This window comes from Chiloscyllium plagiosum, unplaced genomic scaffold (assembly GCF_037043375.1).
Source record: "Chiloscyllium plagiosum isolate Xiang-an unplaced genomic scaffold, Cpla_swu_hap1 HiC_scaffold_13, whole genome shotgun sequence".
Lineage (NCBI taxonomy): Eukaryota > Metazoa > Chordata > Chondrichthyes > Orectolobiformes > Hemiscylliidae > Chiloscyllium > Chiloscyllium plagiosum.
This window is the reverse complement of record NW_028270151.1, coordinates 65,194,087-65,215,994: the sequence shown is the minus strand read 5'-3', so window position 1 is coordinate 65,215,994 and position 21,908 is coordinate 65,194,087. Positions and strand designations below refer to the sequence as shown.

The 21,908-nt window shown below is 42.2% G+C and overlaps 1 protein-coding gene across 2 annotated transcripts in view; it reads left to right on the top strand.

The window, feature by feature from the left end:
- The window catches only part of pxylp1 (2-phosphoxylose phosphatase 1), a 162,246-nt gene that overhangs the window by 121,077 nt on the left and 19,261 nt on the right, over positions 1-21,908 (top strand). For both annotated transcript variants that reach the window (XM_043702041.2, XM_043702040.2), the window contains one exon: positions 4,326-4,452. In XM_043702041.2, coding sequence (XP_043557976.2) covers positions 4,326-4,452 — 127 coding nt within the window. The remainder of the gene's footprint in view (positions 1-4,325; positions 4,453-21,908) is intronic.

The window sequence follows — 21,908 nt, the reverse complement described above, 5'->3', positions numbered from 1 at the left end:
TTGGACTACAGGGCGGTGGGGTTGATTGGTGCGGGTATCCCGGAGATGCTCTGCGAGGAGGCGTCCAGTCTCCCCAATGTAGAGAAGATCGCATCAGGAGCAACAGATACAATAAATGACATTGGTGGAATTGCAGGTGAAACTTTGATGGATGTGGAAGGCTCCTTTGGGGCCTTAGATGAAGGTGAGGGAGGAGGTGTGGGCGCAGGTTTTGCAATTCTTGTGGTGGCAGGGGAAGGTGCCAGGATGGGAAGGTGGGTTGTTGGGCGTGGACCTGACCAGGTGATCACGGAGGGAACGGACTTTGCGGAAAGGGGAGGGACCGAAATATATCCCTGGTGGTGGGGTCTGTTTGGAGGTGGCGGAAATGTCGGCAGATGATGTGGTTTATGTGAAGATTGGTAGGGTGGAAGGTGAGCACCGGGGGATTCTGTCCTTTTACGAGCTAAGTATAATATCAGTTAAATAGTTACTCAAGAGTTAGATTATGTATTTAACTTTTCCTGAGTTACTATTTAATTAATGTGACTGGAATTCTCCAAATTTTCTGCAAGTGTAGAGACCATTGGAGTCTTCCAGGTGTAGAGAAATTGCCCAGCATGATTTTCAGTTTCTTGGGCAATTCTTTCAGTACTGCTGCAAGTGGATTCCAATGTGTAAGGCCCATTTCTACTGGAATAATGAGTATTGGGCAGTCAGGAAATCAGGGCCATGATATGTGATCTGCTAAGTATGTTAAACTTAAGTTTTATTTAGTTGTGTAATCATAATTATCATCAGAAATGATGTACAGCACAAATGAATTGGAAGTGGGTTTGTGTATTGTTATGAACTGGGTTATATATGCATGAAGAAGAGTGTGATGCATTATCGCTTAAAGAGCGAACTGGGCCTTCAGTATGCCACCAGAACAGATGCAAAACAATAGAGGGAGCGCAAAATTAGGACACAAAGATCTGCACCAAATTCCTACTCCACTGCAGCTGATACAACGCTAGACTAGTGACTTGAAGTATTTGCATCCGTTTAGCTTCACTAAGGTAAAAGTGACCAGCAAATATAATTCAGTAGGATGTTGGCCTGGTTTACCAACTTTTTTCTTGTGACATATTGGAATAGGTTATATCAATAACCAGAAGAAAATATGTCCTTTTGTTTAATAATGTTGTAATGCTTAAGGTGCTCTTTTACAGGTGTGTTCCCATCCAATAGAGAGTTTGGTTCTTATGTTTATTTAAATAATTCTTTGAAATAATATCAGACTCACAAAAATAGCAACACCAATTATGCAGCTGCAACATTCGGTAGCGCCCACCACTTTATAACTGCAGAAACGGGAAAAAGCACTCAAAGTTGAATTCCCTATTCTGTGGAAGAGAAATAATTCTACCGTTTTGTCGCAGCACTGACCATATTATTCTAAAACCTGATGTTAATTAACATTAGTTCGTCTTCATTACATGCCATGTGCTTTTAGTTAAGAGGTCTTGCATTGCTGAATGCCGATATAAAACAGATACTGAGAAGTCTATAAACTGTTCATTCATGATCCCCAGCACTACAGTTAGATTTTCATATTTGTGTGACAATTCCATACATCATAGTTTTGGCTTCAGAGATATGAGGTTTGTCTATAGTTGTGGCACATATTTTTCTGATTTTTAAAAAAAAATTCAATTCAGCAGTCGTTTGATGCCCAGTTATGAGAGTAAGGGTCTGTTGGCAACACTTTCTCCCTAGAGCTACAAACATAAAAGTCAAATCAGCTTTCAGTTTGCCCTTCCAATATTTACTCTGCACTGGGAAGAAGAGAAGTCTAAAGCTTGTGGCTGGTAGTCTGTTGCATCAGACAGTCATTGCTTTTACTCTCTCGTTAAGCCTTTCTGTATTCCAGCCAGCACAGGCTAAAATGCTGCAACAAAGTTCCACTGCATTCTCTTCCATTCTGAAATGTGTCCCCAATTGCAACAGTCATATGTTCTTTCAACTGTTCTGAAACAAAAATGTACTGTGTGTGCACATGCTCCACATGTATTTATACATCAATGCATACTTCACTTCACTAGTGTGCTTCCAGTTAAACCTGTTGGACTATAACCAGGTGTTGTTTAGATTAGATTAGATTAGATTAGATTAGATTACTTTACAGTGTGGAAACAGGCCCTTCGGCCCAACAGGTCCACACCGACCCGCCGAAGCGTAACCCACCCATACCCCTACATTTACCCCTTACCTAACACTATGGGCAATTTAGCATGGCCAATTCACCTGACCTGCACATCTTTGGACTGTGGGAGGAAACCGGAGCACCCGGAGGAAACCCACGCAGACACGGGGAGAACGTGCAAACTCCACACAGTCAGTCGCCTGAGGCGGGAATTGAACCCGGGTCTCTGGCGTTGCGAGGCAGCAGTGCTAACCACTGTGCCACCGTGTGTGATTTTTTTTAACTTTGTACACCCCAGTCCAACACCGGCATCTCCAAATCATCACTTCATATTTGTGTGAGATGAGTATTGCCCATATCATAGTCTTCTGCATTTTTAACATGTATCATAGTCAGAGGACCACACTACTGTTTCTCAGTGGAATTTCCATGACTTGTCAAGATATTTACAATAAATCTGTTCAGAGATTTTATTCAGCACCTCTGGAATAGGTGGGACTTGGTAAGTTTATTTTTGCTGCAGGATCTTGAGATGATTCTGCCAGTACTTCCACTTGTACTGGTTGATTCTTGTGCAGTCTTCGAAAGAGATAAAATTGGATGAGTCATTTTCCTGTAAGTTGGAATATCTTAGATAATATCTCTATCTATATCTATATTGCTCTCCTTCTGCTCTTACCCAGCTGTTGGATTGTTCTCACAAATGAACTGGAGTTTTAAGTTGTGTCAAACCATCATCTAGCAATAAGGAGCAAAGTGTTTGCGAGTAAGATGCTTGCAAATTGATTTATGAGGTCAACTGCCTATGTGAAAAGGCCTTCATTTTTGGGAACTCCAATTCAGGCAGCTTGGAGTTATCTCTAAGCATAAGTGTTCCAGAACCTTCTCATGTACTTACACAGATATGGGACGAGCAGTGCTGTGTGTTGTTTGACATTTCAGATAAGAAGCTGAACAAATTCTCTGAAGATGAAATAAGGACTTCCTTCTGCCTAATGAGTGTAATTTAGTACAACTTGAGCAAAAACAAACCATTGTGCTCATTACTAATGTGGCTATTTATTTCACAAACCTCCAAGGTTCTGTGGGCACCGCATGGGGACAATGGCTGCACCTCTCCCATCCTTATAACCTGGGAAACTCTTTTTAAAAAAAAAAAATTCCTCAAGGGTCCCAGTCACTTTCACAACAGCACTTCCCTAAAAGGTGGTATATATTCTGAAGACAGGGAGTGAAGAAAGAGTAAGTGGATAGTTGGAGAAGGGGCCCAGAGCGAGAGAGAGATGGTTAGACAGACAAAGAAAGGGATGATAGTAAGCCAGGGAAGGATAAAAGCTGGTAATGAAGACTAAGTAGGTGAAAATGGGTTGGGTGTGCTAAAAACACTCCATGTCATGACAGGGCCTGTATGGAGCTGGGTAAAAGACATAGAAGGAGGCATTCACGTTCCAAAATGATTGAACTCTGTACTGAATCCAGGATCCCCCAGCAGAAAATGAGATACTGTTCTTCTGGTTTGCACTGAGCCTTACTGGAACACTGCAGTAAGGCTGAGACAGAAATGTTGGCCAGGGAACAGGGTGGTGTGTTGAACAGGTGAGCAACTGGAAGCTTGGGGTCATTTTTACAGGCAGAACATGGGTGTTCCACAAAGCACTCATCCAGACTGCGTTTTGTCTCCCCAGTGTAGAGGAGTCCATAATGTGAGCAGCGAATGTGGTAGACTAGATTGAGTGACGTGCAGGTAAATCGCTGCCGTTCCTGGATGGTGTGTCTGGACCATTGAATAATCAGGAAGAAGGAAGTAAGTGGACAGGTGTTGCATCTTCTGAGATTACATGAGAAGATCCTGCGGGCAAGTTGGGAGGTGTTGGAGTGGATGAGGAGTGCACCAAGGTGTTCTAAAGGAAACGGTCTCTGTGAAGCCTGGAGGGAGGGAGAAGGGGCACTGGTGTCTTGGTTAATACAAGATTATATGAGTCTTCTTGATATGCTCGTATTGTGGTAGAATTTGTTTTGAATCTATTTGCATTGATTTCTGTTTTAAAACCTTGAAATATTTACCAATTAAATATTACTTATTTGTTCTTCATTACGAAGAAATACTATTGACTTAAAATTTAACATAATAACAGATTGCTTGTTCCTATGTCCTTAGGCCACGCACCATCGGACTATAAATTGCTGTCAGTACATGTTATGATTCGCCATGGTGACAGGTATCCTCTCTATGCCATTCCGAAAACAAAACCACCACCTATTGACTGTATACTGATTCCCACTAGGTAAGTTCATTGAAAAAATTTAATTAACATTAGATTGATGTGACTTTTTGGAAGGATGGACAGGAAGGAAAGGGTGGTGGGGTATTCTTAGCCTGGGAAGGACTAAGTATGATAACGATTAATTATTTTTGGATTAGTAGATGTAGAACCAACATGGATGGAGATAAGAAATTAAATGGGGGTGAAGGCACTTGGAGGAGTTATATACAAGCCTCTATTAGTGTCCATGCAGTGGAACAGATAATATATCAGGAGATAATGAGGGCATGTAACAAAGTCAGTTCTTTTAATCATGAGAGACTTTAATCTTCATTGAGGCAAGGATAAGCAGATTGGCAAAAATTAATTCATGGAGTGTAGTCAGGACAGTTTCCTAGCATAATATGTTATAGAACCAACTTGGGTTCAGGCTGTTTTTGATCTGCAATGAGGTAGGTTTAATGAATGATCTTAGAGTAAAAGATCCTGTAGGAACCAGTAATCATGATATGGTAGAATTTAACATTCAGTTTGAGAAGGAATAATGTGGGTGGGAAACAACTAGACTAAGCTTAAACAAGGGTAATTAAAAAGGGATGATGGCAGAGCTGGCTGGAATGAATTAGGAGAGGAATTTAGCAGAAAAGACAGTTCTGGAACAACAGTAAACATTGTAAGAAAATAGTTCATACTCACAACAAAGGTATATCTCACTGAGAAAGCAGGATCCCAGGAAGGTAATATGCTAACCAAGGTTAATACCAAGCTGGACAGTAAGACCAAGTTTAAATATATGAAAAGGAAGAGAAAGGACGAAGTTAACATAGATCCCTTCAAGAACGAGGATGGGGAAATAACGATGGGCAACCCAGGAAATGGGAGAGGAGTTGAATAAATACTTTGCATCAGTAGCATTCCAAAATTACTAAATAAACAAGGGGCAAAGGGGGGAGAGGAAATCAATACAAAGACTATCACTATAGAAAGTGCTCAGGTGGCTGAAGTTCAATAAGAACCCTGGACCTGGTGGATTATACCCAATGATATTAAGGGAAGTAATTGCAGAGATTGTGGATGCACTGGTTGAAATCTTGCAAAAATTCTTACCTTCTGGAAAAGTCAACAGGAATGGAAAACTGCCAAATGTAGCATCTTAAATCAAAAAAGGAAGGAGTCAAAAAATGCATATAGAGAAGTTAACTTTGTCTATTGCTGGGAAAATATTAAGAGCATTATAAATAATATAATAGCAGAACATTAAGAAATACATAAATGATCAAGCAGAGTGAGCATGAAGGGGAAATTGTGCGTGACAATATTATTCAAATTTTTTGAGGAGATAGCAAGAGGATAGATAAAGGAGGGGTAGATGTAATATATTTGGATTTTCATAAAGTGTTAGGTTACGTTATTTAATAAGATCCCATGTTGTTTCATATTAGTATGGATAGAGAATTGGCTAACTCGTAAAAGACACAGAATTGACATAAGGGAGGCATTTTCAGGATGACATCCGATCACTAGTGGAGTGTTATAGGGATCAATGCTGGAGCTACAATTATTTAGAATATATATTAATGGCTTGGATGAGGAAAGTGAATGTGCTATTGCCAAGTTTGTGAACGACACAAAAATTGTTGAGAAGGCAAGTGGTGTGAATGATGGAGTCTCTAGAGGGATATAGACAGGTTAAATGTGTGGGCAAATACTTAGCAGATGGAATGTAATGTGGGAAAATGCAAAATTATGCATTAACTAGGAGGAATCAAGCAGGTGAATGCTATATAAATGGAGTAAGCCGGCAGAAAACTGCAGCACCGGGTTAGTTGTGAGTCCCCATGCATTAATCACAAAAAGCTGGCTGATATGTTCAGCGGGTAATGGGAAGGCAAGTGGAATGTTGGCCTTTATTTCAAATAGGGTTTAAAAATAGGAAGGTTTTGCTCAGCTAAGGCATTAGTCAGACTATGGCTGGAATATTGTGAACAGTATTGATTCCTTAACTAGAAAAGACATATTGGCATTGAATTCTGGATCAGTGGTGCTGGAAGAGCACAGCAATTCAGGCAGCATCCAACGAGCAGCGAAATCGACGTTTCAGGCAAAAGCCCTTCATCAGGAATAAAGGCAGAGAGCCTGAAGTGTGGAGAGATAAGCTAGAGGAGGGTGGGGGTGAGGAGAGAGTAGCACCCTCCTCTAGCTTATCTCTCCACGCTTCAGGCTCTCTGCCTTTATTCCTGATGAAGGGCTTTTGCCCAAAACGTCGATTTCGCTGCTTGTTGGATGCTGCTTGAATTGCTGTGCTCTTCCAGCACCACTGATCCAGAATCTGGTTTCCAGCATCTGCAGTTATTGTTTTTACCATATTGGCATTGAACGCATTCCAGAGAAACTTCACCAGGTTGATTCCAGGTATGGATGGATTTTCATATGTAGAGAGGTTGAATAGATTAGGCCTTTCCTCCTTGGACTTTAGAAGAATAAGAAGCGATCTTACTGCAACAGATAAGACTTTTAGGCCACTTGATAGGGGAGATATGAAGGGTTGTTTTCCCTTGTGGAAGAGTCTAGGACCAGAGGGCACTATCTTGAAGTGAAGAGTCACTCATTTGAGAGAGAGAGAGAGATGAGGCTTTTTTAAAAATCTCAGATGATGGTGAATCTGTGGAATTCTTTACCACAGAGAGCTATTGAGCTTGGGCGATTAAGTATATCAAGGTTCAGAGAGAGTTTTAATCAGTAAGGGAATCACATGTTATGGGAAAAGGCAGGAAAGTGGAGTTGAGAATTATCGTTAGCCATGATCTCATTAAATGGTGCATGAGACCTGATGGGCTGAAAGGCCTAGTGGCCTAGTGCTGCCTCTGTTTTATTGTCTTATGGCATTTGTGAAATGAAACAAAATGTAATCGGATTAAAACAGGTTAAAGTCTCAAAATACAACACAGATCAATATTTTGAGGTTTTCAAAAATACAATTAAACTGTAGCCAATATGAACATTGCAATAGAGCTTTATTTTGTATAGTAAATAGAAATATTTACAATGTAGCCAAAACTCTTGGTAAATTTTGTGATGGAATAACAAACACTTGATTTATTATTTGGTTGCAACAGAATTATCTCTTTTGGACAATTCAGCCTGTGAAGTCACGCATTGACCATTTTTCTGTGGGTTGTGAATTCCTGACACTGTGGCACTGAGGGAGTGGCATATTATAGCACAGAATCAGTACAAACTATTTTGGAAAGGAAAGTGGGAACAGCCAGACCTCAAGATTCATGACTGAGAATGTCTGTGGGTCCTCCTGTCTTTCAATCAGTTGTACCGAAAAGACCAAGAGAGAAGAGAACTCAGACACAATCACCAGCATCTAATGGAGCAGCAGAGAATGCAGACAACAGATAAAACAGTGTGAGGAGTGGAGGGAAAAAAGTCTGAATGACATCACAAGAGAGTTGTGAACTGAATGGTTGTTAAGCATTAGAGACTGTGTAGCAACTGCAGTAATTTTGAACAATGTACGTTCCTGAACGAATGCTGTGAAATAAATAATTTATAGGCACAGGAGAAGAAGCTGCTTTGTAAGTAAGGATGAAGAATTTCTGAATTCTACTAATGTCCAGTTTTAATTCATAGTCAAGAGAGTAAGGTTAAAATAGATAAGGTAACTAACGGAATGGAAAAGTATATGTTAAGATACGGAAAGCTAGTTCAGCCAAGCAGAATACCTGACTTATGGCATGTGGGGGGATGTGGACCCTTCTCATGACCAAAACTAGCCTGTGTACAAAAAATGTCACAGCTTGCACAAGCTTGAGTTCATGGTTTCAGACCTCGAGTAGTGGCTATATGCATCTAAGAGGCAGAGACCGATATGGATAATACTTTTTGAGAGGTGACCACACTGCAATTTAGGGGCAAGCAAGCAGATAGAGAATGGTTGAAAAACAGGCAGTCCAACAGATACAGATAGGTAATGCAAGAACCTCCACAGGTCCTGCTTATTCTGTTCTGGATTTTAGTGAGGACAGTGGATTCTTGGAGGAATACAAGAACAAAGCCTGTGATGCCATCGGTGGTCTATCTGTACTGGAAGGGAGGAAAGAAAGTGCAAAGGCAACATTGATAGGGTACTACACTTTAGAGCAACAGGTACTTTTGTGGCTATCAACATGACTCCACGATGGTGTGTTGTCTCCCTGTTGGATGTCACAGAGCAGTTATAGGAAATTCCTTCAGGAAGACAACAGTCAGAAGTCGTGGTCCACCGTATAAGTGGGAAGGGGGATGTGGTCCTGCAACTGGCAATTGGGGAGCTAGGTAGAAAATGTACAAACAGGATTTGTAAAGTAGCAGTCCCAAATGACTCCCACTGCCATGTGCCAATGAGCACAGAAATCAGAAGATCAAATAGATGAACATGTTGCTAGATAGGAAGGAGGGTGTTTGATTCCGGGCATACTGCATCTGGTTCTGAGGGAAATAGCACCTGCACATATCTGATGGGTTGCATTGAGAAAGAGCAGGACAGGGTTCCTTGTCAGATGTTTTGCTGGTGAGGAGTAGGAGAGGGTTTAAACTAACTCATCAGAGATGTGGGAACTGGCAGAGAATATTAAAAAAGAATGCCAGAGTGCAGTAAATGCTTGGAGAGGTAAACAAGGCTAGAATAGTCATTAACATGTGGATTCAGAGTGAGGGAGAAAGGAATGAATTCTAAGTCTGGTTTACCATTGCATGTATGTAAGTGCAGTGAGTATAGTTAATAAAACTTGGGGGTTAAAGGAACAGGTTGCCTGGGAATGATGATGTGGCAATAACTGTGACTTGGCTCCAGGAAGTGTAGTTCTTGGTTTTAAATATTATTGTAACAGGGTGTTTAGGAAAGACAGGAAAAGAAAGCGTTGCTGTTTGGGTTAAAGAGAGCATCCAGTACTGGGGAAAAGATTCAAGGACAGAATTGATTTGGCTCGAGCTAAGGAATAAGAAGGGTGCAATTACATTGCTTGGTGTAATCTAAAGACCACAAATTAGTGGGAAAAGTTTAGAGAAATTAAATTACAGAGAGGCACAGACATCAGAGAGTAGTTATAATAGAAGGCTTTAATAACCCATAAATAGACTGGAATAGTCATAATGCAAGGGTCAGATGTTCCAGGATTGCTTTCAGGAAAATTTCCTGCAACAGTACGGGGCCAAGTTCAAGAAAAGAGACACCTGGTTGTTGAGAATGGGATGGGCCAGATAGATCAAGGGGCAGTGAGGGAACATTTTGGGGACAATGATAATTGTATTGTGAGGGACAACGATAGAATGTGATGTTGATGACTCCAGAGTATGAATAATTGACTGGAGAGAGTGGGCTTTTCTAAGTCAAGAATGGAGCTAGACCAAGTAGACTGAAATTGGAGGTTGGTTGATAAAACAGAAATTGAATAATGACATCCTTGAAAGAGGTGGTGGTTTTGGCACAGTTAAGGTTTGTTCCCTCGACACTGAAAGGTAGGACAGACGAATCTCGAGCTCCTTAGATGTTTATGGAGATAGAAATGAAGGTGTGTTAGATAACAAATGCAGGTGTAAACCAAGCTGACCACAAAAGGGAGGTGAAAAACAAATAGGAGAGACAAAGAGGGATAATGAGAAAATGATGGGCAACTAACATAAAGGGAAATCCCAAAAAATTCAACAGTAAAAGTGTGGTAAATATATATGTAATGCCAATTAAGGACTGAAAGGGGATCCAAGAGGCATGGCTGGGATGTTACATGAATACTTTGCATCTTTCTTGACTGACAGAGCAGATTCTGCCCAAGTCAAGATGACAGGAAAAGACACTCAATCTCAAGAAGGTTTTTTAAAATTGATGGGGAGATTTTGGACGAACTATCGATGCTTAAATTTGATAAGGCCTGAGGACTGGATGAGATGCATATTGAAGGAAGTGGAAATCAGAGTGGCATTGACAATAATTTTCCAAACTTCCCCAGCTTTGGGAGTTAGTGCCAGAGGATGCAGAATTGCAAATGTTACCCCCTTGTTCAAAAGGTTTGTAAAGGTAGGCCCAGCAGTTATATATTTGGCAGTTTACTTTCAGTTGTGGGGAAGTTCCAGAAACATTTACTTGGGATAAAATAGCCAGATAGTAACGATAATGAGAAACTTTATTTTTGTGTGCAGATTGGAGAAGTTGGGTCTTCCAGATGAGAAGGCTGAGGGAAAATTTGATAGATGTTTTCAAAATCATGAAGGGTCTTGACAGAGGAGATAGGAAGAAACTGTTCCTCATTTTGAAAGATTAAAAAATCAGAAGACAAAGTTTTAAATTACTTTGAAAAAGAAGCAAATATGAGGTGAGATAAATCTTTCTCGGGGTTTGGAATGTGCTGCCTGGAAGTGTGGTGGAATCAAGTTCAACTGAGTCATTGAAAACAGCATTGACTGATTATTTAAATAGAAACAACATGCAGGGCTATGGGACTGGCAGATGCTTGGCATTATCTCAAATTATTCAGAGAGCTTTTGCAGACATGATGGACCAATTGGCCTTCTGCATTGTAAAAATTCTGAGATTCATATTGGAGTGGCATAGTAATGTCACTGCGATACTACAAAGCGAAATCCAGAAATTACAATGCAGCTGATTAGCAGCTATGAAAGCCATAATTGTATTGAATATTCCTGCTGCTATTTTGATATTACTAACTGGAAGTGCTTTATGAAGAAAGGAAGAAGTGTGTATCTGTCTCTTTAATCACTGATCTGTTACCAAACTAAAACTGGGCTACAAACTGATGGGCCTTAGTACAGTTTTCTGCATATAATAGGCTGGAAATCAATGAAATTTAGTAAATAATTTGTGGGAAGATTTGAGAAACATGCAGAAGCAAGAGACATATTAGGTCATTTTAAACTATCTTAAGTTAAACTGATAAATATGGATAAAAATTCTGCAAAACTTGTCTCTTGGATAAAAATATTGTTAGGTCAACAGTGAAAGAAACATTGATTTAATTCTAGCAAATGAATTGAGACAAGTAATTGATGTTGGTGAAGAGAACTGTTGGAAACTAAAAACTACAATCTATCTGACTGAAACATGAATAACAATCCCACAGGTAACAGTAATAAAGGAAATCATGATGAATACATTGGAAAGAAATTCAATGGGCTAACAGGGAATATGAAGTTAGAATATTATAGTAAAGGAAAACAACTTTGATAAACATAACAAAAGCAGTAGACTATCACAGAATTATTAAATCATAGAAACAGGCCATTTGGCCGGTTGTATATGTTGCAAGATCTTCACTGGAGGACATGATTTGGAGATGCTGGTGTTGGACTTGGGTGTACAAAGTTGAAAATCACACAGCACCAGGAAATAGTCCAAGAGGTTTATTTGGAAGCATTAGTTTTTGGAGCGCTGCTCCTTCATCAGGTGATTGTGGAGAACAAGATTGTAAGACACAGAATTTGCTATAAATTCTGTGTATTACAATCTTATTCTCACAATCACCTGATGAAGGAGCAGCGCTCCAAAAACTAATGCTTCCAAATAAACCTCTTGGACTATTTCCTGGTGCTGTGTGATTTTTAACTTCACTGGAGGAATTTACCTCATGCTATTCCTTCCTTTCACCTTCCGTCCTTACATATTCTTCCTTTAAAAATAACAATCCAATTCTGTCTTGCATGGATCAGTTTAATTTTTGTTAATTGAAACTTCAGGTTGTGCCTTCCAGTTCCGAGCACTCCTTATGTGAAAGTGCTTTTATTTTCTCTCATGTCACCATTGCTTTTTGGCAATTATCTTAAACCTGTGCTCTCTTGCTCTCAATCCTCCCAACAATGGGCACAGTTTCTCTCCATCCAAACTGTCTAATTCCCTCATGATTTTGAAAGAATTGTGTGCAATCTCCTGTCAGCACCTTCTCCAAAGAAAACAGTCTCAACATCTCCGACCTGTCCGACATAAGTGAAGTTCCTCATTGCTGGTACCATTCTCGTGAATCTGTCCTGCATTCACTCCAAAGATTTCCAATATTTCTTGAAATGTGGTGCAAAGAACAGAATGCACTCCTGCAATGGAGACTGACCAAGCATTCATTGAATCATATAATCCATACAGTGTGTTTGGCCCATCAAGTCCATACCAATCCTCTGAAGTGCATCCTACCAAATTTACCCCCTACCTTGCATTTCCCATGACTAACCCACCTTCCTGGACACTAGGCAATTTAGCATGGCCAATCCACCTAAACTGCACAACACTTGACTGATGGAGGAAACAGGAGCATCTGGAGGAAAACCCATGGAGACAATAAGAGAACATGCAAACTCCACAAGGACAGTTGCCTGAGGGTAGAATCGGACCTAGGTCCCTGACACTTGAAGCAGCAGTGCTAACCGCTGAGACACCTTGCGCTATATAAATTTACCATAACATCCTGAATCTTATGTTTGTTTGGCCAATTACAAGTTGTGTTGAGATTTTTGGAGGGTTCATCACTGAGAGGCCTTCTGAGTTCACTCGCCCTTTCTTACCAAACCTGCCTTAGTAACAACGGCATTTCTCACATCCGATTACCTTGTGCTGTCTCCAAAACAACTTACCAAGTCACAATATGACTCTGAATGCACTGGCATCCCTTGCACCTTGACAAGCACAGTTAGTCTGGAGCTGCCCTGCAAGGTCCCTGACATTTGGGCATAGCAGATAGAGGCAAGTCAGTGCCCTACTTTGAAGGCAGGAGCTTAAAAATGTGTTGCTGGAAAAGTGCAGCAGGTCAGGCAGCATCAAAGGAACAGGAGAATCGACGTTTCGGGCATAAGCCCTTCTTCACGAATGAGGAGGTTGTGCCAAGCAGGCTAAGATAAAAGGTAGGGAGGAGGGACTTGGGGGAGAGGCGTTGGGAATACGATAGGTGGAAGGAGGTTAAGGTGAGGGTGATAGGCCGGAGAGGTCGGGAAGAAGATTGCAGGTCAAGAAGGCGGGTTGGGAGTCTGAGGATTGGGACTGAGAATAGGTGGGTGGAGGGGAAATGAGAAAGCTGGAGAAATCTGCATTTATCCCTTGTGGTTGGAGGGTTCCTAGGCGGAAGATGAGGCGCTTTTCCTCCAGGGGTCGTGTTGCCATGGTCTGGCGATGGAGGAGGCCAAGGACCTGCATGTCCTTGGCGGAGTGGGAGGGGGGGTTAAAGTGTTCAGCCACTGGGCGGTTGGGTTGGTTGGTGCGAGTGTCCTAGAGGTGTTCTCTGAAACGTTCTGCAAGTAGGCGGCCTGTCTCCCCAATGTATAAGAGGCCACATCGGGTGCAGCGGATGCAGTAAATGATGTGTGTGGAGATGCAGGTGAATTTCTGACGGATATGAAAGGATCCCTTAGGGCCTTGGAGGGAAGTGAGGGGAGAGGTGTGGGCGCAAGTTTTGCATTTCTTGCGGTTGCAGGGGAAGGTGCCGGGAGTGGAAGTTGGGTTGGTGGGGGGTGTGGATCTGACGAGGGAGTCGCGGAGGGAATGGTCTTTCCAGAACGCTGATGGGGTGGGGAGGGAAATATATCCTGGGTGGTGGGGTCTGTTTGGAGATGGCGGAAATGACGAAGAATGATATGATGTATCTGGAGGTTGGTGGGGTGGAAGGTGAGGACCAGTGGGGTTCTATTCTGGTGGCGATTGGAGGGGTGGAGTTCAAGGGTGGAGGAGCGGGAAGTGGAGGAGATGCAGTGGAGAACATCATCAACCACGTCTGAGGGGAAATTGCGGTCTTTGAAGAAGGAGTCCATCTGGGTTGTTCGGTATTGGAATTGGTCCACCTGGGAGCAAATGCGACGAAGGCGAAGGAATTGGGAATATGGGATGGCGTTTTTACAGGGGGCAGGATGGGAGGAGGTGTAATCTAGGTAGCTGTGGGAGTCGGTCGGTTTATAGTAAATGTCTGTGTTGAGTCGGTCATCCGAGATAGAAATGGAGAGGTCTAGGAAGTGGAGGGAGGAGACTGAGACGGTCCAGGTAAATTTGAGGTCGGGGTGGAAGGTGTTAGTAAAGTGGGTGAACTGTTCAACCTCCTCGTGGGAGCACAAGGTAGCCGCCAAGACAGTCATCGATGTAGCGGAGGAAAAGGTGGGGGGCGGTGCCAGTGTAGCTGCGGAAGATGGACTGTTCCACATATCCAACGAAGAGGCAGGCATAGCTGGGGCCCATGCGAGTGCCCATGGCTACTCCTTTGGTTTGGAGGAAGTGGGAGGATTGGAAAGAGAAGTTGTTCAGAGTGAGGGCCAGTTCAGTCAGTCGAAGGAGGGTGTCAGTGGAAGGGTACTGGTTGGTTTGGCGGGAAAGGAAGAATCGGAGGGCTTTGAGACCTTCTTAATGAGGGATGGAGGTGTATAGGGACTGGATGTCCATGGTGAAGATAAGGTGTTGGGGGCCAGGGAAGCGAAAATCATGGAGGGCGTGGGTGGTGTTCTGAACGTAGGTGGGGAGTTCTTGGACTAAGGTGGACAGGACCGTGTCAAGGTATGCATAAATGAGTTCGGTGGAGCAGGAGCAGGCTGAGACAATGGGTCGGCCGGGGCAGTCAGGTTTGTGGATTTTGGGCAGGAGGTAGAAACAGGCGGTGCAGGGTTGTGGGACTATGAGGTTGGAGGCGGTGGATGGGAGATCCCCTGAGGTGATGAGGTTATGGATGGTCTGAGAGATGGTTTGGTGGTGGGAGGTGGGGTCATGGTCAAGGGGGCAGTCGGAGGAGGTGTCCGCAAGCTGGCGTTTAGCCTCACCACGTAAAGATCCGTGCGCCAAACTACCACCGCGCCTCCCTTGTCTGCCGGTTTGATGGTGAGGTTGGGGTGGGTGGAGGGCTGCATGTTGCGAGGGTGAGAGGGGTGGACAGGTTGAGGCAGTCACTGTCGCAGTGGCAGTTGACTATGAAGAGATCGAGGGCGGGTAAGAGGCCAGCATGGGGTGTCCAGGTGGATGGGGTGTGTTGGAGGCGGGAGAAGGGGTCGTCGGAGGGTGGGCGGGAGTTTTGGTTGAAGAGGTAGGCGCGGAGGCAAAGGCGGCGGAAGAAATGCTCGATGTCTCGCTGCGTGTTGAATTTGTTAATCCGGGAGCGTAGGGGGATGAAGGTGAGGCCTCTGCTGAGGGCTAATCTTTCATCCTCAGAGAGGGGGAGGTCTGGAGGGGTGGTGAAAATACGGCAGGGCTGGGAGCTCGGACCATGGTGTGGGACTGGAGCTGGGAGTGGGGGAGGGGTTAGGCGTGGGGGTTGGATTAGGCATGGGGGTGGAGATCGGTATGGGGGCAGGGATCGGTGTGGGAGCAGGATCCTGGATCTCCTGCTGAATGGGGTGTGACACAGGGAAGGAGCAGCAGTGGAGGCCATAACACCAGACCATGCCAGCTTGGTCTGAGATTGCCTGCTTTGTCACTATAGTCTCAGCCATTTGGAACAATGTGCAGCACTGTAGAGGAAGGTCAATGACTTTCTCCTTTCTGCCACTGTAAGTGACACCATCTTCTCTCCGATATCTCACTGTCACTCTACTCTGCTATTGTACCCACCTCCTATCTAGGTTCAAGCTCGACCACTCTCACTGTTGCCTGTAACATTTTGTCAACTCACTGCCACCATCCCAACAGCACTAACCTGTATGCCCTCTCTGCTGCCTAAATATTTGCTTTGGATACCTCCCAATTTGCACCAACAGTAGTAGTTGTGCCACCTGCTTTCATCACCTGTAATATTCCCCCCTCTCTTGTTCCATGAAGAAAACAGCCAACAATAGGGCAGGAAGAATCCAGACAGAGATTTCGCAGCCTGTCCTTCAGTTTCTCACTCATTGTGAGAAGGGGTCCTGACTCTGAATGATCTGAGTAGGACCTGGACTGATACTGGAGGCTTCCCTTGATTTAACCTGCTGGCAGCCCCTGTCTAAATGCTATTCCCCTTATAATGAGTAAGGCCCGATGACTACTGTCACATGTTTGCGCTAAACTATACAGCAACATAACATACAGCAACATGAGCCTGGTATCTCTGGCTGTGGGGGCGAAATGCAAGACAAATGATGTTGTGTACATCCAGTTAAGCTCAATGTTAGCAAGCGCTGTGACAGTGAGTGAAGAACATGGACAAATTGCCTGGTTCAATCTATGAGCTGGGTACATGCCCCTGAGTACTAAGTGTCTTTGTTGGAATAATGATCGTTGTCGGTGTAACCTGATCGTGCAGCATTTAAGTGCAGTAACATCCTAAAGTGGATCAGAGATGTGCCGTGAAGGATCTTAAAGACTGGCATGTGTTGGATGCCAAAGTCGATGGGCGCGAATTTCTTGTGCTGGTGCCCATGGGGCCTGCCCTGAGATGTTGCTTTGTTTCCAACATGAAGGTGATTTTGGGGTAAGCAGTGAGCTGAATCCTCCAAGTGGCCACGTGAGATTCCTTGTTAAGTTTTCCCAATGTATAGCTTGTATGGTAAATAGGTGGCTGAAAATTAATGAGAAAACGTGTAGTGTTAACAAAGCATTGTGATGCAATAAGCTTTATTAACTGCCCTCTCAACTTGTCTTGCCACCTTGACTAATTTAAATGGCAATGTTTTCACATAATTCATGTCTAGCTGTTTACAAATGATTTAACAATATAACTGCCTCCTCCTTTAAAAAAAAAACATTTTATCAACATAACCATTCAATCATTAATGGTTATTTTCTAAACTGAGAAAGATTATATACATTTTATAAATGAACTGAAGATCTTAATCATTTTTTATGACTTTCTAAAAATGTTATTCATTCGTATGGCTAAGTGGTAGAATGCTATCACTCCATCTTTTGGATTTGATGTCCATGACTCTCAATGTGTGTCTATTACTCTTGGTGCTGTAGGGGTTGAATTTAATGCAGAATCACTGGGCTGCTGAATGGTGGGAGCACTACTTATCAAAAAAGGCTAAAAGGGTATGAGAGGAGGTGGAGAAAATAACTAAAGAAACAAATAGTAAATCAATAGCATTTGAGATGTAATGCATTAAAGATCAAAAGCTTAGACGCTGGGAATTGAGAATTCAGAGGTGAGTGACTTGAGAAGAGATTACACAACCTGAGTATTAGGGGAATTTAGTCCTTGTGTCAAACACCCTAACCGACTCTTGTTGGCACTTTGACAAATTGTCATTGTGGGATTTGAACAGACATTCATGTGATTACTTTTCCAGGAACATATTGTTCAAGATGAGAGGAGAAAGACATAAAAGAGACCTAAGGGGCAATGTTTTTACACAGTGTGGTGTGTGTGTGGAATGAGCTGCCAGAGGAAGTGGTAGGGGCTAGTACAATTGCAACATTTAAAAGGCATCTGGATGGGTATATGAATAGGAAGGGTTCGGAGAGATATGGGCCGGGTGCTTGCAGGTGGGACTAGATTGGCGTGGGATATCTGGTTGATATGGACGAGTTGTACCGAAGGATCTGTTTCCATGCTGTACATCTCTGACTCTATCAACTGTATCACTCCACTACCCCACTCAAATATAAAGAAAACGTACAATGGGACATGGAAGCAATATGGCAGATGATATAAGATAGATAAATAAATATCCTAGAGCATAATAAATACTTGGCAGGTTGTGTTAAAACCACCTACCAGGCGATGTGAAATGTGCTTTGAAATTCATATCCTGCAGATGCAGTATTTTAAAAATAATCTGTCAGTTGCTAATGATACCTCCTTGCTTTAGATATGTGAGCAGGCTTTTGCCAGCTTTCTAAGTGGTGGTTATATAACTGTTTGCAAGTATTATGCAGTTTTAACTGGATGCCAAGTTACCAAGTCTGAGTACTGAGGTCTGCAAAATAAAAAGATTGTGCATCACCATGTTGTGCATTAATGTGTGGGCGTGCTATTCCTTAACCATGATGTTATATAAGACTTTAGCCTCATGTTCAGGATGTTGTGATGCAACTGCATGTGCTTGCTTTGATATGGTGGTGTTTACCAAGAATTTGTTAGTACCAGCCTTGTTTACAATTTTATCATCCATAGACATTGATTATGATGATTTGGATGAAATATTTCTATCTGTGATGCATGCCATTTTGTTTTATACACTGCTGGAACTGCATGGAAGACAGAATGTTGGAATCATTTTCTTCCACTATAACTTCACTTAAATACCCTGTAGAATAATCTAAATGTTGAAGCTTCTCAAGAGCAGTCAGCCACTATGTGTGTTTCAAATCTATGCATTGCACAATCATATCCTGCTTACAATGGCACAAAAGTGCAAAAGTTTGTTTCATTGCCCTTTTAGCCGCCATGCATGATTACAACTCTTTAGGTCAGTGTGACCTCTCAGTAAACGTCATTGATTCCACCACTGTTTAGACTGCAGTTCTGAAGGAATGCTGCTATAAAATAAGTTTCCATACTGTTCATTTCTCTTTTTTGCCTTGATTCTTGCATTCTACATCCTCTATCAAGACTTCCTTGCTTGCTGCCTCATGCTTACTTTATGCTTCATACTGGATATTCCAGCTCACATTGTCTTTATTCCAATCTTTTTCTCTATTCATTCTGGTATGCCTCTCTCCTTTTCTGTTCACCACATATAAAATAAACAAAAAAAAATCACTCCTTCAGTCTTCAGAGACTGATAATTCTTATTTTTTCTAAACTTGTTCAATAGATTTGACCTATAAAGCTGACTTTGTATGCCGGTTGTAGTGATGGGCTATGTTACAAAAAAGTATGAATGCACAGTCGATCTTGTAATTATGTGTTTTGTTAGTTCAAAAAGATATTCCACCCACCACACAATTGGCATTTATGAGTTTCACTTTCAGTGCCATGCTCCGTATGTAGGCCATATGTCTTAAGGTTTGGTTGATTCAGTCAAATAGCATGCTCATTATAGGCAGAGTGCATAGTGTGCTCAGCCAGCCTATACTTTTAGAACCGAAAATAAAGCAACTAACGTTAGATGTGATTCTGCTGATTTCACAGCACTTGTCAAACAATCCTTCTTATGCTAACTGCCACCAATTCGAGATAATCAGTTGTGCTCAAATGTGGATCATTTACATTTGCAAGAAACGAGATATATTCCTACAAAGTTCTCTGCAAACAGGTGTGAATTATCCAAGAGCTTACTGTTCCTTACTGCTTTCTTGACAAGAACATCTTGGTCGATTAGAATTGACTTGCCAAATAATCAGTCCCTTTTCCTCCTGTGGTATATGTTATTGCGATCATTGGAAGTTTGGCATTCTTACATTTATCTTGATGTGTGCAAGACAAATAACTTTGTCAACATCTCTGAATATTGCTGAAAACAAATTGAATTAAAATTTAGAAATGGCACTCCTAACATAAAATCCATTTTCAGGAATTTGTCCATCTTTAGTCAACCATATTAAATGCAAGTAATTTAAATTTTACTGAATTTTTCCAATAACACAAGTTGCATTTGAGCTCCTTTAATTTAATGTAATATCCTACAGTGCTTTATAGGAAGACATCACTCAACAAAAAAGCGTGATGCATAGCAAGATGACATATATAGGATTTTTCCTTGGGGGTTTGATCTATTGGACTTATACTTGGGTTTTTTTAACCAGAAAGTGTGATTAACAGTGGGTGGACTGGGAAATTGCAATAATGTATTAACCTTGTTTGCTAACATGTTTCCACTTCCGGCCACTTTGCCCAGGAGCACACTGAATGTGGTATCAAGAACACTGGCAACAGCAGAAAGGTAATTGAAGTTCTTGCAACTGGACTGCTATCATGAACTGGGATGGTTTTCTGTTCCCACTGCCTTGTAAGTTCAGACTGGGTGACATCCCAGCTGCCTGAGTGAAGAAGCCTTCCCTCTTATTGTCCACCTCCTGCACTAATGCATTTGAGAACTTTGGAGCATGCTTATGGCCTTTTAAACTATTGTCCCTATTCTTTCCGCTCAGAAGTTCTTCTTTGACTGTTTCAGGCACCTACTACAGCCGGAGTGCACTCTGTCTTTACCTAGTGCATGTTAGCTTTAAACGTTGTGAATCTCTCTCCAACTGGAACTCTCTGCTGAGGTACATGGCCACAAGCAACTTCATGCTGGGCTGCATACCACTATCATTTAAATTAGCAGGCAGTGTACCAAGATCACACGCTGACGACATTTGTTGCAATCTAGTGAGGATTGTCCACATGTCCAAATTTGTGCCTGTTTTCCAGCCTCATCCAAATTTTCCCTTGATATGACTAAAAATCCAGGAATAGTGAAAATTGCCTGGTTCCTTCCTGGTATGCTTAACTGTACCTACAAGATACTGAAAGTGCCTCAGAATAGTTCATTTTAATTGACATAGAGAATTATCTGAGAATTGGATCAAATTCTCTGCCATTGCCATGCAAGCAATGGGTTGTATTTCTAATTGGTCTGGCCACAAGTCAGGCAAACAATAGATCAAACATCCCTTTGGGAGAATCAGATATTTTGGTTTATTTGTGCCTGGAGTGCCTCATGTTGATGGTTTCTGACAGATGTGTGTTTTGCATTTCTTCATGAACCATTTGTTTGTCTTGTGTTCGTGAGGTCAGAGAGGATTCCCCGTGAGGCTGTATATCTCCATTTATCTAAATATGAATTTGTCTTTTTTTATTCACTCATGGGATGAGGGCGTTGCTGGCCACGCCAGCATTTATTGCCCATCCCTAAATACCCAGAGGGCAGTAAAGAGTCAATCACATTGTTGTGGGTCAGGAGTCGCATGTAGACCAGACGAGGTAAGGATGGTAGTTTACTTCCCTAAAAGGCATTTATGAACCAGATGGGGTTTTTTCCCAACAATCAACAATGGATTCATGGTCATCGTTAGACTTTTAATTTCAGATTTCTATTACTTTTACATTCTACCATTTATATTCCTGTACATTGACTATCATGTTTATCATATGACAGGTTGGTTTAAAAATTTGGACATTTCTCTTTAGTATGCCCAGTTCTCAGGAGCAGAACAGGACAAAGATATTGTTGGAGCCCTGTTTGGTCTTTGGTACCCTGCAATTCTAGGCCTTCCAAAAACTGGTGGTGGGACTCTGCAGTCTTACGTGCTCGCCGGACCACTCCAAAAATAAGGAGGCAATAAACCATTCAAATATTTCACTTCTGCAGAAAGAAAAGCCTTGTAACTTCATGCCTTGTGGTTCATTTTGCAAGTGACACACCTTTTTCTACCTTTGATCCTGACCTAGTCCTTGCTAAAGGATAGGTTTGGCTGAAGTGTACCCTGGCCATATAGGTCATCCTATCCAGGACATTGGAGTGGAACAGCACTACGTAGGTATTAGTGCACCTCCTCCATATCCTGCATGTGTTGGGAGACCAGTAGGGACCCGAAGTGAAAAGTAAAGGTGAATGTACTGACTGTCTCTATGTCTGGTGGCTCTGTATTTGAGAGGGTGTGCTTGTTTTCTCTCTCCTTCATT